Raw genomic sequence first — 21,655 nt, 5'->3', positions numbered from 1 at the left:
ATTTCCCACGATAGTTCTCAAGAGCCGTCAGCACCCTTTTCCCCTTAAATACTGCTTGTGAGCGTAACATTTTTTTTCTTTTTCTGTTCTGGGTGTGAGTTTTGTAGAATTACTACTAAATGCCCATTAAACTAAATAAAATTGCTTTTTGACATTTCTGCAAGTAACATTGAAATAAAATTTTTAAAAAGTTACTATTTTAGAGTTTACTTCAGTTCAGTTCAGCTCAGTCACTCAGTCGTGTCCGACTCGTTGCAACCCCATGAATCGCAGCACGCCAGGTCTCCTTGTCTGTCCATTACCAACTCCCGGAGTTCACCCAAACTCATGTGCATCAAGTCAGTGATGCAACTCATCATCTGTCGTCCCCTTCTCCTCCTGCCCCCAGTCCCTCCCAGCGTCAGGGTCTTTTCCAATGAGTCAACTCTTCACATGAGGTGGCCAAAGTACTGGAGTTTCAGCCTCAGCATCAGTCCTTCCAATGAACACCCAGGACTGATCTCCTTTAGAAGGGACTGGTTAGATCTCCTTGCAGTCCAAGGGACTCGCAAGAGTCTTCTCCAGCACCACAGTTCAAAAGCATCAATTCTTTGGCACTCAGCCTTCTTCACAGTCCAACTCTCACATCCATACATGACCACTGGAAAAACCATAGCCTTGACTAGACAGACCTTTGTTGGCAAAGTAATGTCTCTGCTTTTGAATATGCTATCTAGGTTGGTCATAACTTTCCTTCCAAGGAGTAAGTGTCTTTTAATTTCATGGCTGCAATCACCATCTGCAGTGATTTTGGAGCCCAAAAAATAAAATCTGACACTGTTTCCACTGTTTCCCTATCTATTTCCCATGAAGGGATAGGACCAGATGCCATGATCTTACTTTTATGAATGTTGAGCTTTAAGCCAACTTTTTCACTCTCTTTCACTTTCATCAAGAGACTTTTTAGTTCCTCTTCACTTTCTGCCATAAGCCTGGTGTCATCTGCATGTCTGAGGTTATTGATATTTCTCCCTGCAATCTTGATTCCAGCCTGTGCTTCTTCCAGCCCAGCATTTCTCATGATGTACTCTGCATATAAGTTAAATAAGCAGGGTGACAATATACAACCTTGACGTATTCCTTTTCCTATTTGGAACCAGTCTGTTGTTCCATGTCCAGTTCTAACTGTTGCTTCCAGACCTGCTTATAGGTTTCTCAAGAGGCAAGTCAGGTGGTCTGGTATTCCCATCTCTTTCTGAGTTTTCCACAGTTTATTGTGATCCACACAGTCAAAGGCTTTGGCATAGTCAATAAAGCAGAAATAGATGTTTTTCTGGAACTCTCTTGCTTTTTTGATGATCCAGCGGATGTTGGTAATTTGACCTCTGATTCCTCTGCCTTTTCTAAAACCAGCTGGTATTAAATATTGATTGACAACAAAGTAGTGGAAAGACAGTAGAATTTGAGGGAAGAACTGTCCAAGAGTTTGGTTTTAGTCCTGGCTGTGTAAATAACTACTTTTGTGTTTTAGGGAGAGTCAGTTCTACTGGTAGTTTGTTACCATTTCTTGATTACTAATGAAGTTGAAAATCTCATATGTTTACTGCCCTTTGGTATTTCTTCTTAAAGGATTTGCCTGTTATATTCCTTAGCGTGTTTTTGAAGTGATTCTTGATTGTTTAGCCCTTTGCCCCAAAGAGACAAAAAATATGTGAATAACTTTGTTAGGTAGCAAATTTTTAATCTCAGTTTATTTAACTTTTTTGTCAGACAAAAGTTTAAAATTTAGTCAAGTATATTTGTTGCTGTAAGGCATTTTGATTTCATGCTTCAAAAGGCCTGCCTCACCTTAAAATAAATATAACCTCTGCATTTTGTTCTAGTATGTATGTGTATATTTGGAAAAAATAGTTCTTTATATGGAATTTATTTTTGCAGGTGTTACGAAGTAGGGCTCTAACTTTTTCAAAGAGGTGACCAAATTATTCTAATACCATTTATAAACAAAATATATTTTTTGTTCAGATATGGAATGCAGAGTTTCTTGAGGGGAAAAAATTGCATACAATTTCATATTGAAGTACAGCTCAAAGTTAAGAATCATGATGGAGTTCTGCTCTATAATGGTTCAAATTTTTAAAATTATACTCACTTTTTATAATTCTCTACCAGTACCTACCCTTTAACTGATGATGGTAATTCATTAATAACTTCAAATTGCTCCTTTCAATAAGAATCATGACCTTTTTAACCCCCTGTTGAAACAAGGAATCATAGAGAAATTCTCTTTTCTTTTAGTTGTTCTTTCCCTTGAATGTTACTATTCTATTCCCCTGTTTAATCTGATAATGCTGGTCTTAAAAATAGAAGATCCAAATTCACAAAAATAGCTCAGCCAGTTTTCATCAGTCTTCCCTATTCACAATTAATATAAAAATTTCAATTGACCTGTTATTTGTCTTTTATGTTTCTTGCTTATGGACTAATACTACATATTTGTTATTGTCTTTTCTACTAAGAATAACTAATAGTTTGTGGTTAATAGATTAACTCAAACTAGAACAATGATTTTTCCCAAAGAATTTCATTCCTTCTTTGTCTAAAGAATAGAAGGGGAACTGAACCAGAAATTGAAACCAGAATGAACAAACCTTGTCTGTAGAGGTGATTTGGAATTTGGTTAGACTCGTGTGTGTGTGTGTGCATTCACATGCACATATGTGTCTGTGTATTTACTAATTTTTATTTTTCAATTGTTCAGGAAAAAGCCAAAACAATGTTGGACAACATGAGAAAACTGGAGAAAGAACTGTTCAAAGAGATGGAATCAATCCTTCAAAACAAGCATCTTCAAGTGGATAAAATTGTTAATCTTTTTCATCAGTGTACAGAAGATGAAATTAGAATTTATAAGTCAAATGTTAGTTCTTAGTGATCACATAAATGGTCAGCAATCATCCTCAAAGTTAGAATCCATTACTTTGGTAAATAATATAAACTTAGTTTGAGCAGATCTGACTATTCTTTAATAGCATTCAAGTGATAGCATGGCTATTAAAACTATATATAGCTTTGATGAAATACTGAGAAAGGAAATAAGATTGGAATTGGACATATAGATCATGGATAGTCAGGTGTTGCTTCAGGTATTGATGTATACATTTTGTTAGCCATGATATCTTAAAAAAATCACAATAATGAAATGTCCAATTCTGCATAAAGCATGAAACATTAAAATAATGTATGCATTTATTAGTTACAGTAAGAAAGCAAATTTTTCTTTTTAATGGAAAATATTGTCTCAACTAATAAATTTTTTGTGCTTTAGGCAAGTATTAGCCAGCTCTAGCAAAATTTTCTAGACTTACACATTGTTTTATTAGTGTTTTAATTATGCAAATTTTTTATTAAACTCAAACATGCTCTTTTTCAAGACTTAGCTGACCAGTGAACTTTTTAGCTCTAATTATCTAGCATTCTTTCACCCATGCTCCTTACTTAGAGCTTTTCTGGGAGATCAGGACATGAAATAATCCAAGACCCTAGGAGATACTGTTTTGGTGTCTCAAATCTCTCATCTTTTACTTCTGTTCATTCAAGGAAAACAGGAACAGGAATGGGATCAGTTCAGTTCAATTCAGTTGCTCAGTCGTGTCCAACTCTTTGCAACCCCATGAACCACAGCACACCAGGCCTCCCTGTCTATCACCAACTCCCAGAGTTTACCCAAACTCATGTCCATTGAGTCAGTGATGCCATCTAACAATCTCATCCTCTGTTGTCCCCTTCTCCTCCTGCCTTCAATCTTTCCCAACATCAGGGTCTTTGCAAATGAGTCAGCTCTTTGCATCAGGTGGCCAAAATAGTGGAGTTTCAGCTTTAACATCAGTTCTTCCAATGAACACCCAGGACCAATTTCCCTTAGGATGGACTGGTTGGATCTCCTTGCAGTCCAAGGGACTCTCAAGAGTCTTCTCTAACACCACAGTTCAAAAGCATCAATTCTTCTGCATTCAGCCCTCCTTATAGTCCAACTCTCACATCCATTCATGACCACTGGAAAAACCATAGCCTTGACTAGATGGACCTTTGTTGACAAAGTAATGTCTCTGCTTTTGAATATGCTGTCTAGGTTGGTCATAACTTTCCTTCCAAAGAATGGGATAGTGGTGATGAAATAGAAATATTAACATATTATAAACATTAAAATGCTATAATGTATAATGTGTTATGAGCATTATATATGAGTAATAGTATCTGTCCCCAAGTTATAAAACTTTGTTAAAGTTACACAGAGATTACCAAGAAAGACTCAAAGTTGCAAATATAAACAAAAGAAAAATCCACCTCAAAATGACATGGTATTTATTGGTTTCTAGAAATTTCTATTTTAGGTATTTGATTACACTGTCATATTTATTGATCACTAGCTCAGATGTAAAGAATCTGCCTGCAATGTGGGAGACCTGGGTTCAATCCCTGGGTTGGGAGGATCCCCTGGAGAAGGGAGCGAATGGCTACCCACTCCAGTATTCTTGCCTTGAGTATTCCATGAACAGATGAGCCTGGGGGTCTACAGTCCATAGGGTTGCAAAGAGTCGGATATGAATGAAGCAACTTAGCATGCACACACATCATTGCAATTAGGATTGTTAGTAAAATACTGGGTTACTATTATTGCTAAAGAGTGCTCAGAAATTTTTTAAAATTTTCTCTTAAAAATCATCATCTGACAGCTTCTGTCTAACGTAGGACTTCCATTACAAAAGAAAACTTTATCAAGTACTCAGTTAATTCTGGTTTGTCTTACATATAATTCAGGGATAGGTTCTTAAGTCATGAAGCACCTTAGCCAACCTCATGTGCCCCCTCTCTCTTTTTTAATATGTGAGGAAACGAAGGGTAAGCAGTTCAGTGGTTTATTGAGGCACAGAAATGTGAGTCTTATTTCTCTCTAGGGCCTGCATGTTTTCACTTTCTCCTTTGATACCATGCTAGACCAAACTAGCACCAGGCTCTTACCTGGACCACTGCAGTTAAGTTCTTCTACACCCATTTGTGCTCTTTATCTTCAGCCATGTGGGTCACTGCAGCCAAAATGACCTATTAAAATTTTAAATCTGGTCATGAATTTCCCTCTGAATTAAAAAAAAATAGATTATTTTTAGAGCAGTTTTAGGTTTAAAGCAAAATTGAGCAGAAGGTACAGAGTTGTCACATACCCCTGTTCCTCTACCCTCCCCTCCACCATCAACATGTCACACCAGAGTGCCACGTTTGTTATGCTTGATGAACCTACATTGACACATCATTATCACCCCAAATCCAGAGTTTACATTAGGGTTCACTCATTGTACATCCTATGGGTTTGGACACAAGTATAGTGACATGTATCTACAATTACAGTATCATACAGAACAGTTTCATCGCTCTATCCTGTGCGCTTCACCTATTCATCCCTCCCTTCCCCTAATCCCTGGCAGCCACTCATTTTTTATTGTCTCCACAGTTTTGGCTTTTCCAGAGTATTATATAAGTGAAATTCTACAGTATATAGCCTTTGCAGATTGTCCTTATATCTTGGTAATATAAGTTTCCTCTATGTCTTTTCATGGCTTGATAGCTCATTTCTTTTTAGTGAGGAATAATATTCCATTGTCTGGTTATCCTGGTTGCTGACATCCACTACTGAAGGGCATCTTGGTTGCTTCTATGTTTTGGCAATTATAAATAGAGCTGCTGTAAACATCTGTGTGCAGGTTTTTCTGTAGACATATTTTCAACTCATTTGAGTATATACTCAGGAACATGAGTGTTGGAGATCATGCTAAGAGTATGTTTAATTTTATAAGAAACTGCCAAGCTGTCTTCTAAAGTGACTACTATATCACTTTGCTTTCCTACCGGCAATGAGTAAAAGTTCCTGTTGTTCCACATCCTTGCCAACATTTGATGCTGTCAGGTTCTGGATTTGGGCCATTCTAATAGGTATGTCAGTTCACTTTAGTCGCTCAGTCGTGTCTGACTCTTTGCGACCCCATGAATCGCAGCACGCCAGGCCTCCCTGTCCATCACCAACTCCCGGAGTTCACTCAGACTCACGTCCATCGAGTCAGTGATGCCATCCAGCCATCTCATCCTCTGTCGTCCCCCTCTCCTACTGCCCCCAATCCCTCGCAGCATCAGAGTCTTTTCCAGTGAGTCAACTCTTCGCATGAGGTGGCCAAAGTACTGGAGTTTCAGCTTTAGCATCATTCCTTCCAAAGAAATCCCAGGGCTGATCTCCTTTAGTATGGACTGGTTGGATCTCCTTGCAGTCCAAGGGGCTCTCAAGAGTCTTCTCCAACACCACAGTTCAAAAGCATCAATTCTTCGGTGCTCAGCCTTCTTCACAGTCCAACTCTCACATCCATACATGACCACAGGAAAAACCATAGCCTTGACTAGATAGACCTTTGTTGGCAAAGTAATGTCTCTGCTTTTGAATATGCTATCTAGGTTGGTCATAACTTTCCTTCCAAGGAGTAAGTGTCTTTTAATTTCATGGCTGCAGTCACCATCTGCATAGTAGTATCTCATTGTTTTAATTTGTATTTCCCTAATGACATATGATGCAAAGCACCTTTTAATATGCTTATTTGCCATTTTTGTACCTTCTTTGGTGAGATATCTGTTCAGATCTTCTGCTCATTTTTAGAAATCAAGTTGTTAATTTTCATACTGAATCTAAAACTCTTTTAAAACAGTCACTGAGACAAGTCCCAATCCTTACCAACTATCAACAAGATTCTGCTCCCATCTATCTTATTTATGCTTTTGTCATGGGTTTTTTTTTTTAAGTTTCTATTCTGCTCTTTCAGTTCCTTGAATGTGCCCAGTCCCCTCATCATGACTACACCCTCTGCCTGTATCATTCATTTCATGTGCTCTTTAATAGAGAGTTCTGCTGAAGCGTGACTTCCTTAGGGAAGTTTCCCCACACAAGGTTGGGTCTCTTGAGACACACTTTCAGAGCCACATGAGAGCCTGATCACAAGTATAATTAAATGTTTAACACCTCTCTCTCTCACAGCAGAATAGAAGCTTTATGAGGATAGGAACCACATTTTCCCCCACTGCTGTGTACTTAGTATTCAACATTATGGCTGGCACAAGGTAGATGCTCAATAAACATCTGTTAAATTAACATTTGAGGACTGATGGAAAAAATTTACACAGTCCTCTTTTCTGCTTGTAAAGTTGAGAATGTTAGCTAGACAATCTATCTGTATAACTTGGAAGATAAGATAGCCTTTTATTAAGGTTGGGGTCAGTCTGTTCCCTTTTTCCATAATCAAAATGGGAATAATAACTCCCCAAATAAAGACAAGAATTATTACATTAATGTTTATAAAATAGCCAATTAATTTATAAAACATTTTGGGAGACTTTGTAAATCTGAAATGGTATTTGGGCTTTGGTCCTTGAGTGGGTAATTAATGCCTTGTGGTATATTTTAGAAAATTTAAGGTTTTCTTAAATTTCATGGGTTTCCTAAGAGTAAAAAATATAATAGCTCAAATTAAGTGCTTTTTTGGTCAGTCCTTAAATGATGTGGTTTATTATTTGCCATTACCTAATAAACCAAGGGAATAATCTAATAAACTGAGTATTTTAGAGAAAGCGAGTTTGATCTTTGATGAAAACATCAATTATGTATTAATTTTTAATGAAAATGTTTACCCTAGAAATAATTATGCCACCTAGAATTTTGGAAATCTAGTTCCTATGTGTAATTTTGCTCTAAAACAGGTTTTGCGGAGTGAATGTTTTCTCTTTTTGATTGATTTTAGGCTTTTATCATAATAATTGGAGAAATTTATCATCCTGTCTTTTCCTGAAAAACGGTGATATTTCTGATCTTGTTTCCAAGCATAACTCAATCACCTAACCATCTAGTTTAGTGATCTAAAGTAATTTAATATTATACATGATATGAGGTATGATGGGGCAAAACTAAGCTGTATTCTGCTGCATAGCAAATGTGACATAATACTTTTACATTATTTTTGTGTTTTTAGAAGTTTACTGATCATTAATTATTATTCTTAAAATGCCAAGCACATTTAACCTTATTCTAAAAAATACTGAAATTTAAACACAAGTTAGGCATGGAATTACGCATTGATAACAAAGAAAAGAACAACTGATCATGCTGAAGATTAGTATAAAAGTGGCAGCTTTTAATCAAAATTGTATTGGACAATTTTTCCAGCTGTGACCCTACATATTAAAAATTATGAAAAAAATAATGAAATATGTGAAGACTTTAATGTCATACTGACTCCTGAATAAAAGGTGCTTACCGAGTACATACTTGGGCAAGGTCCTGTGCACAGGTCCCATAGAGTCATGAAGGATAGTCAGCCTCAAGAGAGCCACTTAAGGAAACATTGAGAATCTATAGAAAAGACCTCTCTGATGGCTTCTGCATTATTTGGATAACTCAAAGAAAAGACACTGGCAAAGCAAGTTAAAAAAGGTATTTTATTGAGAAACTTGCTCTGTCAGTGAGCAAGTAAAAGTTACAAATATTTTTATTTAATAAAACTAGCATATCCTTAATTCTAAAAACATCTCTTAAAAACTTCCATTATCTGAAACTGCAGATCTTTCTGAGTCAGGGTTTTCTTTTAGTACTTCCATGGAAAAAGATGCTTCCAATTCCCTTCATGCAAATAATATGTGTAATATGACTTGTTCACAAGCAAAACAAATTCCCCACTTGAGTTTGTGTTGCTTGCATGCATATGAATTAGTATCTTTATTGCTATAAGTCTCCTTGTACAGCAGTGAGGCTTTATGCTTACTCCTGAGCATTCTGAGAGTTATTATGTGGTCATTAAAAAAAAAAGTTATGTAGCAAGACAGTTCTGCTGAAAACCCCATTCCCTTATTAAACTTAAAATTGGTATAGATTAATACTACACATTAATGTGTAATTTACTCGTTAAATACCCTAGGCTTCCATGCAGGGTTTGTTTTTTTTTTTGCTTTTTTTTTTTTTGTTACATTTTGTTGCATTAAAAGGGCAGTGATTTAACCCTATAAATTATTTTCTAAATGGCCTTTACATATGACACTAAAAAGTATGAGACAAATAAATATTTGAAACAGTTTTCAATAAGTTAAACCAGTACTGACACCTAACAGTTAAGTAGAGGTTCAAAGGTCATGCGAATAGATGTCTCTTTAATTGACTGAAGGTAAAGCTTATCTGAGGGCAACATTTAATAATTTTCAAATGTATAAATTTTTATACATGGATATTTAAAACTAAATTGTACATGTAACAGTAGGATGTTAGTAAAGAATTTTAAAATCTTGACTTGAATTACATAGTTTCTCTTGTTTTTAACTGCAGGGAAAAGGTATAGGGTTATCCTTCTGCTCTGAGATGCTTTGTGCAAACACCGGAAATGACGTATCACATGGCAATAATTTTGTTGGCAAATTTAAATGCATCTGCTCAAATTATTATTTTTAGTACAAAAGTTAAAGATTAGACTACACTTCTGTTGATGCATTTTAGAGATAATAATATTTATGGAGGTTTTTATTCCCCTCCTAATGGCACAGATTACTATTTTGGATAGCAAAGCAAGAGAAGATGAACCTTAAAAAAAAAGTGCTTCTAGTTTTTAATGAGTACTATTTGTCGAGGAAAGGGGAAAAATAGAATAAGAAGGCCTCTCATTACAATCATTAAACTTTTTTTAGGAAATGCTATCAATAAGTGCAAAATGGTCATAATTTAAGGACCATATCCGCCCAGCAGCACACCTGCCAAATTTGGCAATTTAAAAGAATAGTAAATTGGATGTTGATTTTGAAATTACAGCACACAGTTGGAGGAAGCAATGTTTTAAAATGTTGACATAGTAATTACTGTATTCATTATCAGAACTTTAAATTTTGATTTGGTTCTCTTTTTTCTAAGTCAGTTTTCTGTGTGTTACACGTAAAATCACAGAATATTAGCATGGAGTGGGAACATGTCAAATTTTACAGAGGAGGCAACTGAGGGTCAGAAATGTGGTGATTTGCCAAAGGTCCCACAGCTAATAAGTAACAGATCTGAGACTAAAGTATGACTCCATGTGGGCTTGTCTCCTTCATAACTTAAGTCTTAGGGGATGGGGATGAATGCTCAATTTCTTTGTATCTTTCCTGCTGGGGAATGTCTGCATTAATAGTGGGAGGACTCTGTTTAGGGCTCTTTTGAAGAAATCTATAAAACAAGTACTCATCCCGAAATTCATATTCATTGGTGATATGCTGGATGACTCCCCCTTGCACCAGTCTATCTCCATATATCACAGCTTCACCACGGTCAGAGGCGAGGCCGACTTCAATGAGCCAGTTCACCAAGTCACAGCCACAGAAGGTCCCGGCAGAAGTCCTTGCACCACACCTGTATGTCAAAGGAATGATTCACCCATGTGTTCTGTAAATCTGGTATCAGAACTGCATGATGGAAGACAAGCCAGGAAAAACAGGAGACAGGGAAAGACAGCATGATAGTTAAGAGGTGACAGGGATGAAACTATTCTGAATATAAAGGGTTTGTTAAATCGCCTAACCCTAGAAAGATCTACCAGAGGAAAACAAAACATGCCAATAATGCTTGTGAAAACAGAAACACTTAAAATAATGACTTAGATAATGTAACTGCATCAACAGAGAAATATTCTTTTTATAGTAGATGGTCTTTTATGATCAGATGAGTTCTGTAGATACCTATTACATATTTTATAAGTTATACTCTTAGTTAAAATACATAATTTTTTTAGGACATTAAATAATATTTTTGAAAGTTCTCCCATGAATGGAGGAGCCTGGTAGGCTACAGTCCATGGGGTCGCTAAGAGTCGGACACGACTGAGCGACTTCACTTTCACTTTTCACTTTTCATGCATTGGAGAAGGAAATGGCAACACACTCCAGTGTTCTTGCCTGGTGAATCCCAGGGACGGGGCGGGGGGGAGCCTGGTGGGCTGCCCCCTATCTATGGGGTCACACAGAGTCAGACACGACTGAAGCGACTTAGCAGCAGCAGCAGCAGCAGCAAGAAGTGACAATTTTTACTAAGTTACTCAAATCAAACCTTAATATTTTCTGCTTATCACAGTGCCCACAAATAGCCTTTCTTCATATCCTGAGCAAAATAATCTTATTGATATGATAGGAATTTGTTGCCTTATGAAGCAGGGAAAGGATAAGTGAGATCTGTCTTGCTATAAATATAAGATTTTTTTTCATAGTTGTTGACTCTATTCCCCACACTGTACATTTCATCCCTGTGATTCATTTATTTTGCAACTGGGAGTTTGTACTTCTTAATCTCCCTCACCTACTTCTTTCTTCCCCTCACCCTTCTCCCCTCTGGCAACCACTTGTTTGTTGTCTGTATCTATGACTCTGTTGTTTTGTAATGCTTGCTCATTTGTTTTTTTAGTTTCCACATATAAGTGAAATCAAACAGTATTTATCTTTCTCTGTCTGACTTATTTCACTTTGCATAATGCCCTCCATGTTGTCACAATGGCAAGATTTCATTCTTCTTTTGTGGCTGGGCTATATTCTATTGTGTATATATATATACACTATATATATTCACACACACACAATATCTTCTTTATCAATTCTACTGAAGGACACAGGTTTGTTTGTTGTTTTTTAATATCTTAGCTACTGTAAATAATACAGCAGTGGACAAAGGAGTGCACATTCCTTTTCTAATTAGTGTTTTTAATTTTTGGGGGGTAAATACATAGAAGTGGAATTGCTGGATCATATGGCAGTTTTATTTTTAATTTTTGGAGGAATTTCCATAAGATTTCTCAGATATTTTTAATTTTTAAATTATAAACCTACTTCTTAATTATTTAAATTTTGTCTTCCTAATGCAAATACAGGGGTGTCTCAGGTATGAAAAAATAAACAAGGGAAAAAGAAATGTAAGTAAACCAATTAAGTGAATTCTGTTCATTTTTATACAAATATGTGATAGACAACATGAATCTGTCCACAAGCATTAGTCAAGCTGTAAAACCTAAAGTGCTTGACAATAGGAAAACAGTGGCTGAAAATCAAGATGAAATGAGAAACAGGTGACAAAAAATTTTAAAACATTTAATCATGAATATAAATTAGCATTTCATATAAAAATTAAAAAGTTAATACACATGAAAAAATTTCTCAAGTACATAAATATTATTGTAACATCAGTATTTTACTTAGTAATAGGATATCTTAATTTATGCTTTGCAATGACAAACATCACTTTGAACAAAAGCCTGAATATTACATCCCAAGTCTGAGCCTTCTTCCTGCTTGTTGATTTTAAATGTATAGCCCTACACCTTCTAATCCGGACACCAGCTGCTTCATATTTGCTTCTGATGACTGATCAGGCAGTACAACTACAGTCTAGGAAGTTGTGCAGAGTGACAGAGGATTGGAGCCAGCCTGTGCCCGTTCACCATCTGGGACGGAGGCAGCCTGGCAGCCCTGCAAATGGCAAGAGCTATGCTTCCTAAGAGTCAGCAGTCAGAGTGGGCCTGGTGGAGCTAGCACAGAGTTCCCTCTCTTAATTTGAAAAAGCAATTTTAAATTGTTGAAACTATTCATAGATCGTACTTTGAAATCATTGTGTTTGGCCCTTTAGGGGTGGGAAACTCATTTTTCTTCATAGCTTACCATTCCCAGAAACTAGGCTAGGCCCATTACATAGATTTTGTTATCTAATGCAAACAACCCCCAAGAGCTAGATATTTTAAAGAGGAGGAGAATTATTTAAAGAGGAGGAGAATTAAGGTTTGGAGAATTGAACTTGCCCAATGTCACACAGCTAGGAATCTCCCACAAAGTGACAGATCCAGGGATTGAGTTTTAGTGTTGGTCTCCACCCAGTGAATCCCCTTTCTACTAGCTGAATCAGGATACCTTCTGGTTATAATGAAATATAGTGGCATAATATATGTAAATAAATTATCCTGAATGGTAATTTTCATAGATTTTCAACTTTTCAGTTACAGAAAATAAAAGTATTTGCTTCTTTATATCATGTTCTGTTCTTTTCCTGTTTTTCGACAACCAAATATATTGGCACTAGAACATTTGTTTATTCTTTCCTGCTGTATACTCCATGCCTGAGGATTAGAAGAATAAATATGATGTCAAAGACTAAAGATTAGGACTTGAGGTGAAAAAATAAGCAGCAGAATTAATTAAAAGAAATTTCACTTTACTTTCTTGATAATATCATCCGTAATATGAAATAGCATATTACTAGCATATCCTTAGGAGATAGAGAATATAAAATCACTTCTAAATACAAATCTCAAAGTTTTGTGAGCGATATTAATGGCCAGCATGAACTGAATGTTAATATTCTGCTATATTTTGGTTCATTCTAAAGTTTCTATATTTTATATGGAAATCATAAGTTAAATGGCATTTAAAAATGTAAAAATTAAAGTTATATGGCTTTTATATATGCTGTTTCTTAAACTATAAACTGACCTATAGCTATTTTAACTTTTATGTGTATATGTGTTATTGAAAATAACAAAGTTAGTTACAAGCATGTTAGCCTATCACAAACAAAAATTAATCATCTAAAATATAATTATCTAGAACCTGTACTTACCTTCTTTCCTTCACAATGTTTTGGATACAGAGGTCACGGTGATAATGGATAAATTGTTGACAGGTCATTTTTATTTCCTCAGGAACAGAAGAATCCTTGTTTTCTGCTGTTTCTTTACTGTTCCATAGGAATTCAAGTCTGAAAACCAAAAATTTTAGGATGAAATTTTTTAGGAAAGAAAAGCCCTGAGAGAGCTCCTTCTTGCTTATCACCCCGTCAATATGGCTGTTCCAAAGCTATCATCCACCACAGCTGTCATTTACAACACCCAGACATCCTTAGTCTCTGAAGCAGAAATATATTTAACCTACATTTAGTTTCCTGTTCAGAGCAGGCTTGGGCAGAAGACTTGAACATTTTATAAACCCTCTAGACATGTTTGAACTATTTCAGGATCTACCAAAAAATGAAGTTCCTTATTTTACATTCTGTAGTTTTAAAATGCAAAAATAATATACAGCGATCAAGCACTTTAATTTCCCAGTATCAGTACCAGAGAGACAAATAATGGGATATAGAGTAAAGAACCTCTTTTGCCAACCCAGACAGCAGATCTGTTGACTCTTAAATGATCAACATTATGAAGCTAATAACTAAGTGCAGTGACTTTCCTATTACGCCTTTCTTCTTTCTTCAAAGGATTGTGACCAACCCTAGCAACTACATTTCAATAATGATGATGGAAAAAAGGAGAAGAAAGAACAGGAACCATTTACTGGGCACTTTTATATAGCCTGTAAGATAAATTCCACTAGCACTTCTAGTTTCTATTAATTTTGACTTTGAAAACAAACAAGGAAGTACAAAAATTCTCCCCCATCCCCACTTCTTCCTCCTACCACGAAGGTGAAGTGTTCCCACTTCATTATTTTTCACAAAGAAATTCCTGACCTGAATTCAAAGAAACTCTTCATCAAGCCAGTTTTAAAAAATGAAATTTAAAAAGAAGAAAACTTGAGTTTTCTATAAATTGTCAATGTGATAGAAAAATCCTGTTGTCAAAGGAGAAAGACAACCAAACATAGACCTTTGGGGGCATACCGCCTCTTATTTCCATTTGCAAATACATTTTCAAGTTTCATTTTATTTTATATAGTTAATGGCATAGACAGAAGTCAGTTTTCATCAATTCCTATTCAAATGCAAATTACAATGTTGGATTATTGACAGCTCTTCTGACATTTTCCCTGCAGTTATATATAACAAATATGTGAATCAACAGAAAACCTTTCTATGGTGCTTAGGTTAACCATTCTGTAGTCTCCTAGCAGTTTCTAAAGGCTTAAAAATATAAGTATCTTAATAAATGGCTTTGTCATTACCTTTACAGTTATAGCTTTATTTCAAAACTAAAATTACCTTCTTTTGAAAGGTAGGATGATTAAATGTTTGTCCAATCCAAAGATGCCAAAGGAAATAAACCCCTATGGAGGAAAAAAAAGGTTATTATTTTATGAGCTCTACAATAAAAGTTTGAGACAGAAATGAAAAAATTTAGTGCTTGGGGATGTAAACCTCTGGTGATTAGTGCAACATTTTAAATAGAACACACAGGCAGACTCTATAAAGTTCAGTGCCTCATGGCAGGTAAAGTTGACCCTCTGTAGCCACAGGTTCTGCATCTATGGGTTCAACCTACTGTGGGTCAAAAATATTTGGGAAAAAAGTTCCACAAATTTCCAGAGAGCAAAAGTTGAATTTGCTGTGTACTGACAACTATTTACATAGCACTACATTGTATTAGGTGTTATAAGTAACTTAGAGATGATTTAAAGTAAATGGGAGGATGTACATAGGTTATATGTGAATACTATGCCATTTTATATGAGGGACTTGAGCATCCATGGATTTTGGTACCTAAGGGTGTGTCCTGGTGCCAATCCCCCTTGGATACTGAGGGATGGTTTTATGGTATTTGGCTGCCTCTTCCCAATCATCTTTCCTGCTAATTATGATGGGTGATATGAGTGCTGGGCAACCACACTAGCAAGCTAGCTTACTGGAGAAAAATGTAAACATTTAAGGGCTATGAATCTTTTTGCCCCTTTCTGAAAAGAAAATAAAATATCTCCCATTATGCTTAAGTACTTCTTTATTATTTTTCTGTTAAAACTTCAGAGACAATAGAATTAACAAGTGCTATAGTGTCTGATTAAAATGAAGTAACTGAACAAAATTTATGTGAAATGAAATTGGCTACTGCTTAGGGAAAGAGTTTGAAGAATTTGGGCATGATGAGGCAAACTAGCACCAGCTATTAGCCACACAGCAAGACGATCAGGACTGCCTGGGAAGATGAGAGGCTGGGAACTGCCATCTGTCAGGCACAGCAGGGTAAGGATCTTCGTGCAGGTTGGCGTGGGCGAGATGAAGAATGCAGTGACATGAAGAATCTGTCTGTCTGCACTTCACATTATACACTACCAGAAAGGAATGATCCTACTACCACACCTCCCCAGGAGGAAAATGGAATGGGAGCAGGTTTTGTATCTCTCTCCCTTCTTTGAAGCACTTCAGCCATAAGCTGTGGGGGCCGTATTTCAAACGCAACATTCCTGGCAGTAGCTTCTGTTTGTGAAGCTCTGTGAGTCCCACTCCTGGAATGGCTCAGCCTGGAGTGGGCTTTCTGAATGCAAGATACTGAGTAAGACTATGATTTTTCAACCTGGTATTTTATAGTTCAGATCGTAAACAGTACCACAAAGTGAGGTGGACATCAAGGAGTCCTTGGCATGCTGATGTCTGACTGTAATAAATGGATAGGTCACTCGTCTGTCTAAATATACATGTTATATACTAATACATGTTAACTAAGTCATATGGCCAATTATTTCAGGTTTAATAAGCAAACCCAGTGATTTCAAGTACTGTATTTTTTCAACCTGATACTTAATCTGGGGACTAATATTCTCTAATTAAAAAGCAAGGGATTGAAGTGGAATAAAAATTTCTAATTCTCACATAAAAATATTTTCCCAGTATGCAAAATATCATTTATTCTTTTTTAAATATTTACTTATTTATTTATATTTGGCTGCTCTGGGTGTTCTTTGCTACGCAGAGGCTTTCTCTATTTGTGGTGAGCAGGGGCTACTCTGTGGTTCTAGGGCTGTAGTTCTACTCTGCGGTTCTAGGGCTTCTCATTGCAGTGGTTTTTCTTCTTGCAGAGCCCAAGCTCTAGGGCATGTGGGCTTAGCTGCCCTGATGTATGTGGGATCTTCCCGGACCAGGAATCAAACCTGTGTCCCCTGCATTGGCAGGCATATTCTCAACAACTGCACCACCAAGGACACCTTCATTTATTCTTAAATCTTCAATGGAATTTTAATTTCTAATTTTTAAACTGGGGGGTAAGAGTCTACTTTGCAGATATTGTGATGTTTAAATGAAATAATGTAAAATGCTTAAAATGTTGAGAGACTTCCCTCGTGGCTCAGACAGTAAAGCATCTGCTTGCAATGCAAGAGACCCAGGTTCGATCCCTGGGTTGGAAAGATCCCCTGGAGAAGGAAATGGCAACCCACTCCAGTACTCTTGCCTGGAAAATCCCATGGACAGAGGAGCCTGGTAGGCTACAGTCCATGGGGTTGCAAAGAGTCGGACACGACTGAGTGACTTCACTTTCACTTTTCACACTCTGAGGGAATGGTATCTACTATCCTTGGTCAAATTTTATTTATATGCCACATGATTTTTTAAAAGAGATATAAGTACCTATAGTTCAAGAAACAACAAAATGTAAATGAAATGTTGTGCATTTAAATAAGTCACTAAACTAAAGGCTCAGAGAAGTTAAGTCATTTTCCCAAAGTAACTTCTTAAGGCCACAACGAAGTTTAAAAAGAACTTGGAACATCTTGTCCCTGCTTAAATTACCATCCTTTATCTCAAAACCAAAGCAAAAAACTATTTGGTATTTCTGACTGAAACACTCAGTGTGCATTCTGATGACTTTAACCAATATAATAATTCATCTCTACTAGGAGATAGGCAGCAGCTGCCAGCTGTCACGCATACCAGCAGCTGGCAAACAAACTAAACCCTTTTGATTTAGAAGAAAACAACAACATCCGTACCACCACCTCCTAATCAAACCATCCAGGAAAACAGAAACTCCTCAACGTTCTCAGTAAATAAATACCTGGCCAAAGTTAAACACAGCGCAGAAAAACTGTAACTCAACATATAGTCTCCCAGGCTCTTGGTTGAATAGCCACCATAAACAACTGGAAAGATTCTGTAAAGGAAGGAGAAAACAGGACTTTAAAATGAAGCAAGCTGATCATTTCTCTCTATCCAGAACATAGTACAATAATTTATCTACTTAATAATTAGGAAGAAAAGGACTAAAGGGAAAAACACCAAGAGAATACAGAGGCTTTGTCTTTCAAACAAGAGGTTTAAACCTCTCTTCTTGACAGGTGTCATTCAAACAGCATCTATTCTGATCAGATTTGAAGAAAGAAGACATGAGCCATAATACAGAAGCTTACATAATACATCAGGACTTCAACTAGCCTAAGACAGGTCTGATTTTAAAATTAGTTTTACACAGTGAAAACAATCACATCACCGAGCAGCAATTCTTGGCACCATTTCTTAATTTTTGATTTTTGTTCTTAAACAGCAGCTAAAATGGTGCTGGCTGATATGATTCTATGTAACGAGCATTGCAGTGTGGAAAGTGTAAGAGAGTTTCTTCATAGGTTATATGGTCCATTGCCTATCACTAGGCTAGTCATACTTGAACTATCACAAAGAATTATATAATAACTAGTAATTCACAAAGGAAGACTTAGAACTAATTTCTAAAAATGCTTTGATAAAGAAATGCATTTTAAAATGAAGTGCTATATGTCACTTATAAAATTATCAAGTAAAAAATTTATAATAGTCAATGTTGGTGAGAGTACTTAACAAACCTATACTACTCCTTTGGAAAACAACTTAGTCCAATGCATCCAAAGACACAAAAATATTTATGCTATTTAATCCAGGTTTTCCAACTTTTGAGAATCTACAATAAGGAAATATACTGCATGGAGATGTTTATTAGCAAATTCTAAAAAACTAGGAACAATCCATAAGAAAATGATTGAGTGAATTGTAATGCATATCCTCTATAGTTTATTGAGGAGCTATTTAAAGTAACAATTAGAACACTTTTGCAGCAACATGAAAATGCTTGATATAAGTCACAAAGCAGGACATAAATCTGTATGTATTATTAGAACCATGAAAACTATATTAAAAAAGAGAAGGTAATAGTATGATGGATATTTTTCCTCTTTTCTCTATGGTATCCATTGTATGAAGTCCTTGTATTATTTTCATAATGTAAAATTATTTTTAAAAGTTTATTTGTCTGAGGACTGTCTTCTGAGAGACCATGTAGACATTTATCTACTGAAGTCAGTCAAGGAATAACTTAGGACTAAGTAGCCCTGTATGCATCACAGACATAACTGGTTTTACCCCAAATTCTAGGTTCAGAGCATAGATGAGTAAGTATTCAAAGCAAAATGAGTTACTGAAGCACTTAAGCAACAGAGTAATGTGAATTACTCATTCTTCTTCCTCCCAAAACATTAGCTCGTGATTAGGAGATGCTAGTGCTGCGACTCCCCTGGGAAGGAGCAACCAAGTTTCTCCCAGATGCCTGGAAAAAACCTTTGTCAAACATTTAAAGAAACGGCTCCCAAACAAAATCAGAAGAAACATTTACAGCAAACAGGCCAATAATGAGAAGTAAACACAGCAACACATGTCGAGTCAGTTGCTGGTCTCCACTGTGTAGATACTGCTCCTCTTCCTGGGCTAATATGCAGCTCTGGGAGTTACAGCGACTCACACAATGTTCATCTATAAAACAGTAAGCACAACAATTTGTAATCAGAGCTTTTTATTTGAATGCATTTTAAATTCATAATGACTTCCTAAGCAAACCACTACATATGCACATTCTCAGCTCAGAATCAGTATATTATTTTAGATGAAATCTAAAGAAGGCTCCTTCGTGTTGTTTTAGGAGAGTTCTACTTGTAGAGTGTTTTTATCCAAAAAATACAAATATATGGAATAGTTCCCTTCTACATTATTCAACAGTGTAACACACACACATGCACACACAAATTTTTAAGGCTAATTTAATAACAAGTTTCTCCTGTTATATAAATCTACCTCTTGGTATGAATATCCTATATTGGCTAACAGCAAAGCAAATTTACCACTTGCCTTTCATAAAGAGTTTAGAATTTGCTTAGAAAAGACCTTTAAGGAACCAAATAAAAAATATTATACACTTTGTTCTGTTTGCATTTGGAAGCAAGTCCAAATCATAAGCATGACTTTTCTTTGGCCAAAAAGAGAAGTGAGAAGCCTTTCACAAGAAACCTTTATTCTCTTACCTCAGCTCCCCTATATCAATGACATCAAAAGTAGGAGAAAACATTTTTACAAAACAGATGCTAGTCTAACATACAGTCTATTACAAAAAGTCAGGGCTTAAAAAACACCATTTTACAGCTCTTACCTTCAAGCTTACAAAAACTGTATTTCCTAAAGCCTCTTTTTAGAAAAGAACATATACAAGCATTATACACAGGATGACATAATAGCTAACGGCATGGATAAAAGTTCACACACAAAAAAGGTTAATAGCAAAAAGAAAGTAGGCTGCCGAACTGTTTATATAGTATGATCCTGTTTTATAACAGTTATTTGTGTATATCTTGCAGTTAAAAAATTCTAGCCGTGTATATAATAAACTTGGTCTAAAAATATTATGTACAAATATTATAAAAATGCATAAAATCCATTTTACTATCTTTTATCTGCATTTTTACATATTGCAATATTTGTTTTCATAAAATATGATCATAAAATCTAGGAAGCTCCTATATTAAAAAGGTTTTTTCAGGAATCAGCATATTAATGGAGAAATGACATAAGCAAATTGTAACGGGATTCTGGGGGGAAAAAACCACCCCACCTGGGGTTGATGAGTCAAATCACATGTTGAATTTGTCAATGGACCTTACTATTAGGTATATTGTGTAGGAAGGAAAAAGAAAGGAGTAAAGCCTTGGGGATTCTGATGTAAAGACATATTAGCTTTAGAAAGGGGTACACAAGTAACTTGAAATACCTGTAACTGGATACCAAGAGAGGTTTCCTGCTGAATGTAAGTGAAGGCTCAATATCTGCCCGAACAATAATACAACAACTGCTGCTGCTACTATGCTTATCTTTAAGTTTTTATTTATTTATTTTTGGCCACACTGCACAGCTTGTGGGATCTTCCCCGACCAGGGATTGAACCTGGGCCACCATAGGGAATGGCCAGAATTCTAACCCCTAGGTCACCAGGGAAGTCCCTGCTTCCACGTTTAATAAGCATTTTGTTTGTACATTACTCACTGTGCAAAGTGATTAGCATGCATCATCTCTTATAATATTCACAACATTTTTAAAATATAAAAACATTTGGCAGCAAAACAGCTGACATGCTCCATCATAAAGAGGACTTTTTGGGGTTTCTCTCTCTACTTTGATTTTTAAAAATAGGCATAATTGACATGACAATTGACATAATTGAGGTACATTGCAATTTACATATATTCAGTTGTTTAAAATAATTTGAAATTCAGACCATAAATGTGATTCAGTCTGTTAGTCTATACGTCAAAAGGTTATTACTTTTAAAGATTTTTACTATTTTATAAGAAAGGGCATATTTTAAAGCATATGGATTCAAAATGTAATTAAGCACTAACTAATTAGTCCTGGCCCTGGGGGAATGGAGTGGGGAAAAGTCTCAGCTTCTAAAATGAGATGCCAAAGAGAAAATAATGATCCTTAGGGCAAACTTCTTGGAATTACTACTCAGGTTAAATTTACTAGGGAATTTCCATGCAAATAAAAATAAATAAATAAATACCCTATCTGTGCACAATTATTGTATTATTTGCACTTTCTTCCATT

The 21,655-nt window shown here is 35.9% G+C and overlaps 2 protein-coding genes across 6 annotated transcripts in view; one reads left to right on the top strand and one right to left on the bottom strand.

Moving 5' to 3' along the window:
- Positions 1 to 5,915, top strand: part of SCRN3 (secernin 3) — a 37,097-nt gene extending 31,182 nt beyond the window's left edge. For both annotated transcript variants that reach the window (XM_055572190.1, XM_055572189.1), the window contains one exon: positions 2,741 to 5,915. In XM_055572190.1, coding sequence (XP_055428165.1) covers positions 2,741 to 2,911 — 171 coding nt within the window. In that variant the 3' untranslated portion in view covers positions 2,912 to 5,915. The remainder of the gene's footprint in view (positions 1 to 2,740) is intronic.
- Positions 5,916 to 8,968: 3,053 nt separating this feature from the next.
- GPR155 (G protein-coupled receptor 155) overlaps positions 8,969 to 21,655 on the bottom strand; it is a 40,742-nt gene continuing 28,055 nt past the window's right edge. For 3 of the 4 annotated variants that reach the window (XM_055572185.1, XM_055572183.1, XM_055572184.1), the window contains 5 exons: positions 19,398 to 19,534; positions 17,814 to 17,909; positions 15,032 to 15,096; positions 13,673 to 13,810; positions 8,969 to 10,432 (listed from right to left, as the gene is read on the bottom strand). In XM_055572185.1, the coding sequence (XP_055428160.1) occupies positions 10,141 to 10,432; positions 13,673 to 13,810; positions 15,032 to 15,096; positions 17,814 to 17,909; positions 19,398 to 19,534 (728 nt within the window). In that variant the 3' untranslated portion in view covers positions 8,969 to 10,140. Of the gene's footprint in view, positions 10,433 to 12,178; positions 13,173 to 13,672; positions 13,811 to 15,031; positions 15,097 to 17,813; positions 17,910 to 19,397; positions 19,535 to 21,655 lie in introns of those variants that run through there. The other variant, XM_055572186.1, reaches the window with a different exon arrangement.

This window comes from Bubalus kerabau, chromosome 3 (assembly GCF_029407905.1).
Source record: "Bubalus kerabau isolate K-KA32 ecotype Philippines breed swamp buffalo chromosome 3, PCC_UOA_SB_1v2, whole genome shotgun sequence".
Taxonomy (NCBI): Eukaryota; Metazoa; Chordata; class Mammalia; order Artiodactyla; family Bovidae; genus Bubalus; species Bubalus kerabau.
This window is presented reverse-complemented; position numbering and strand designations above follow the sequence as displayed.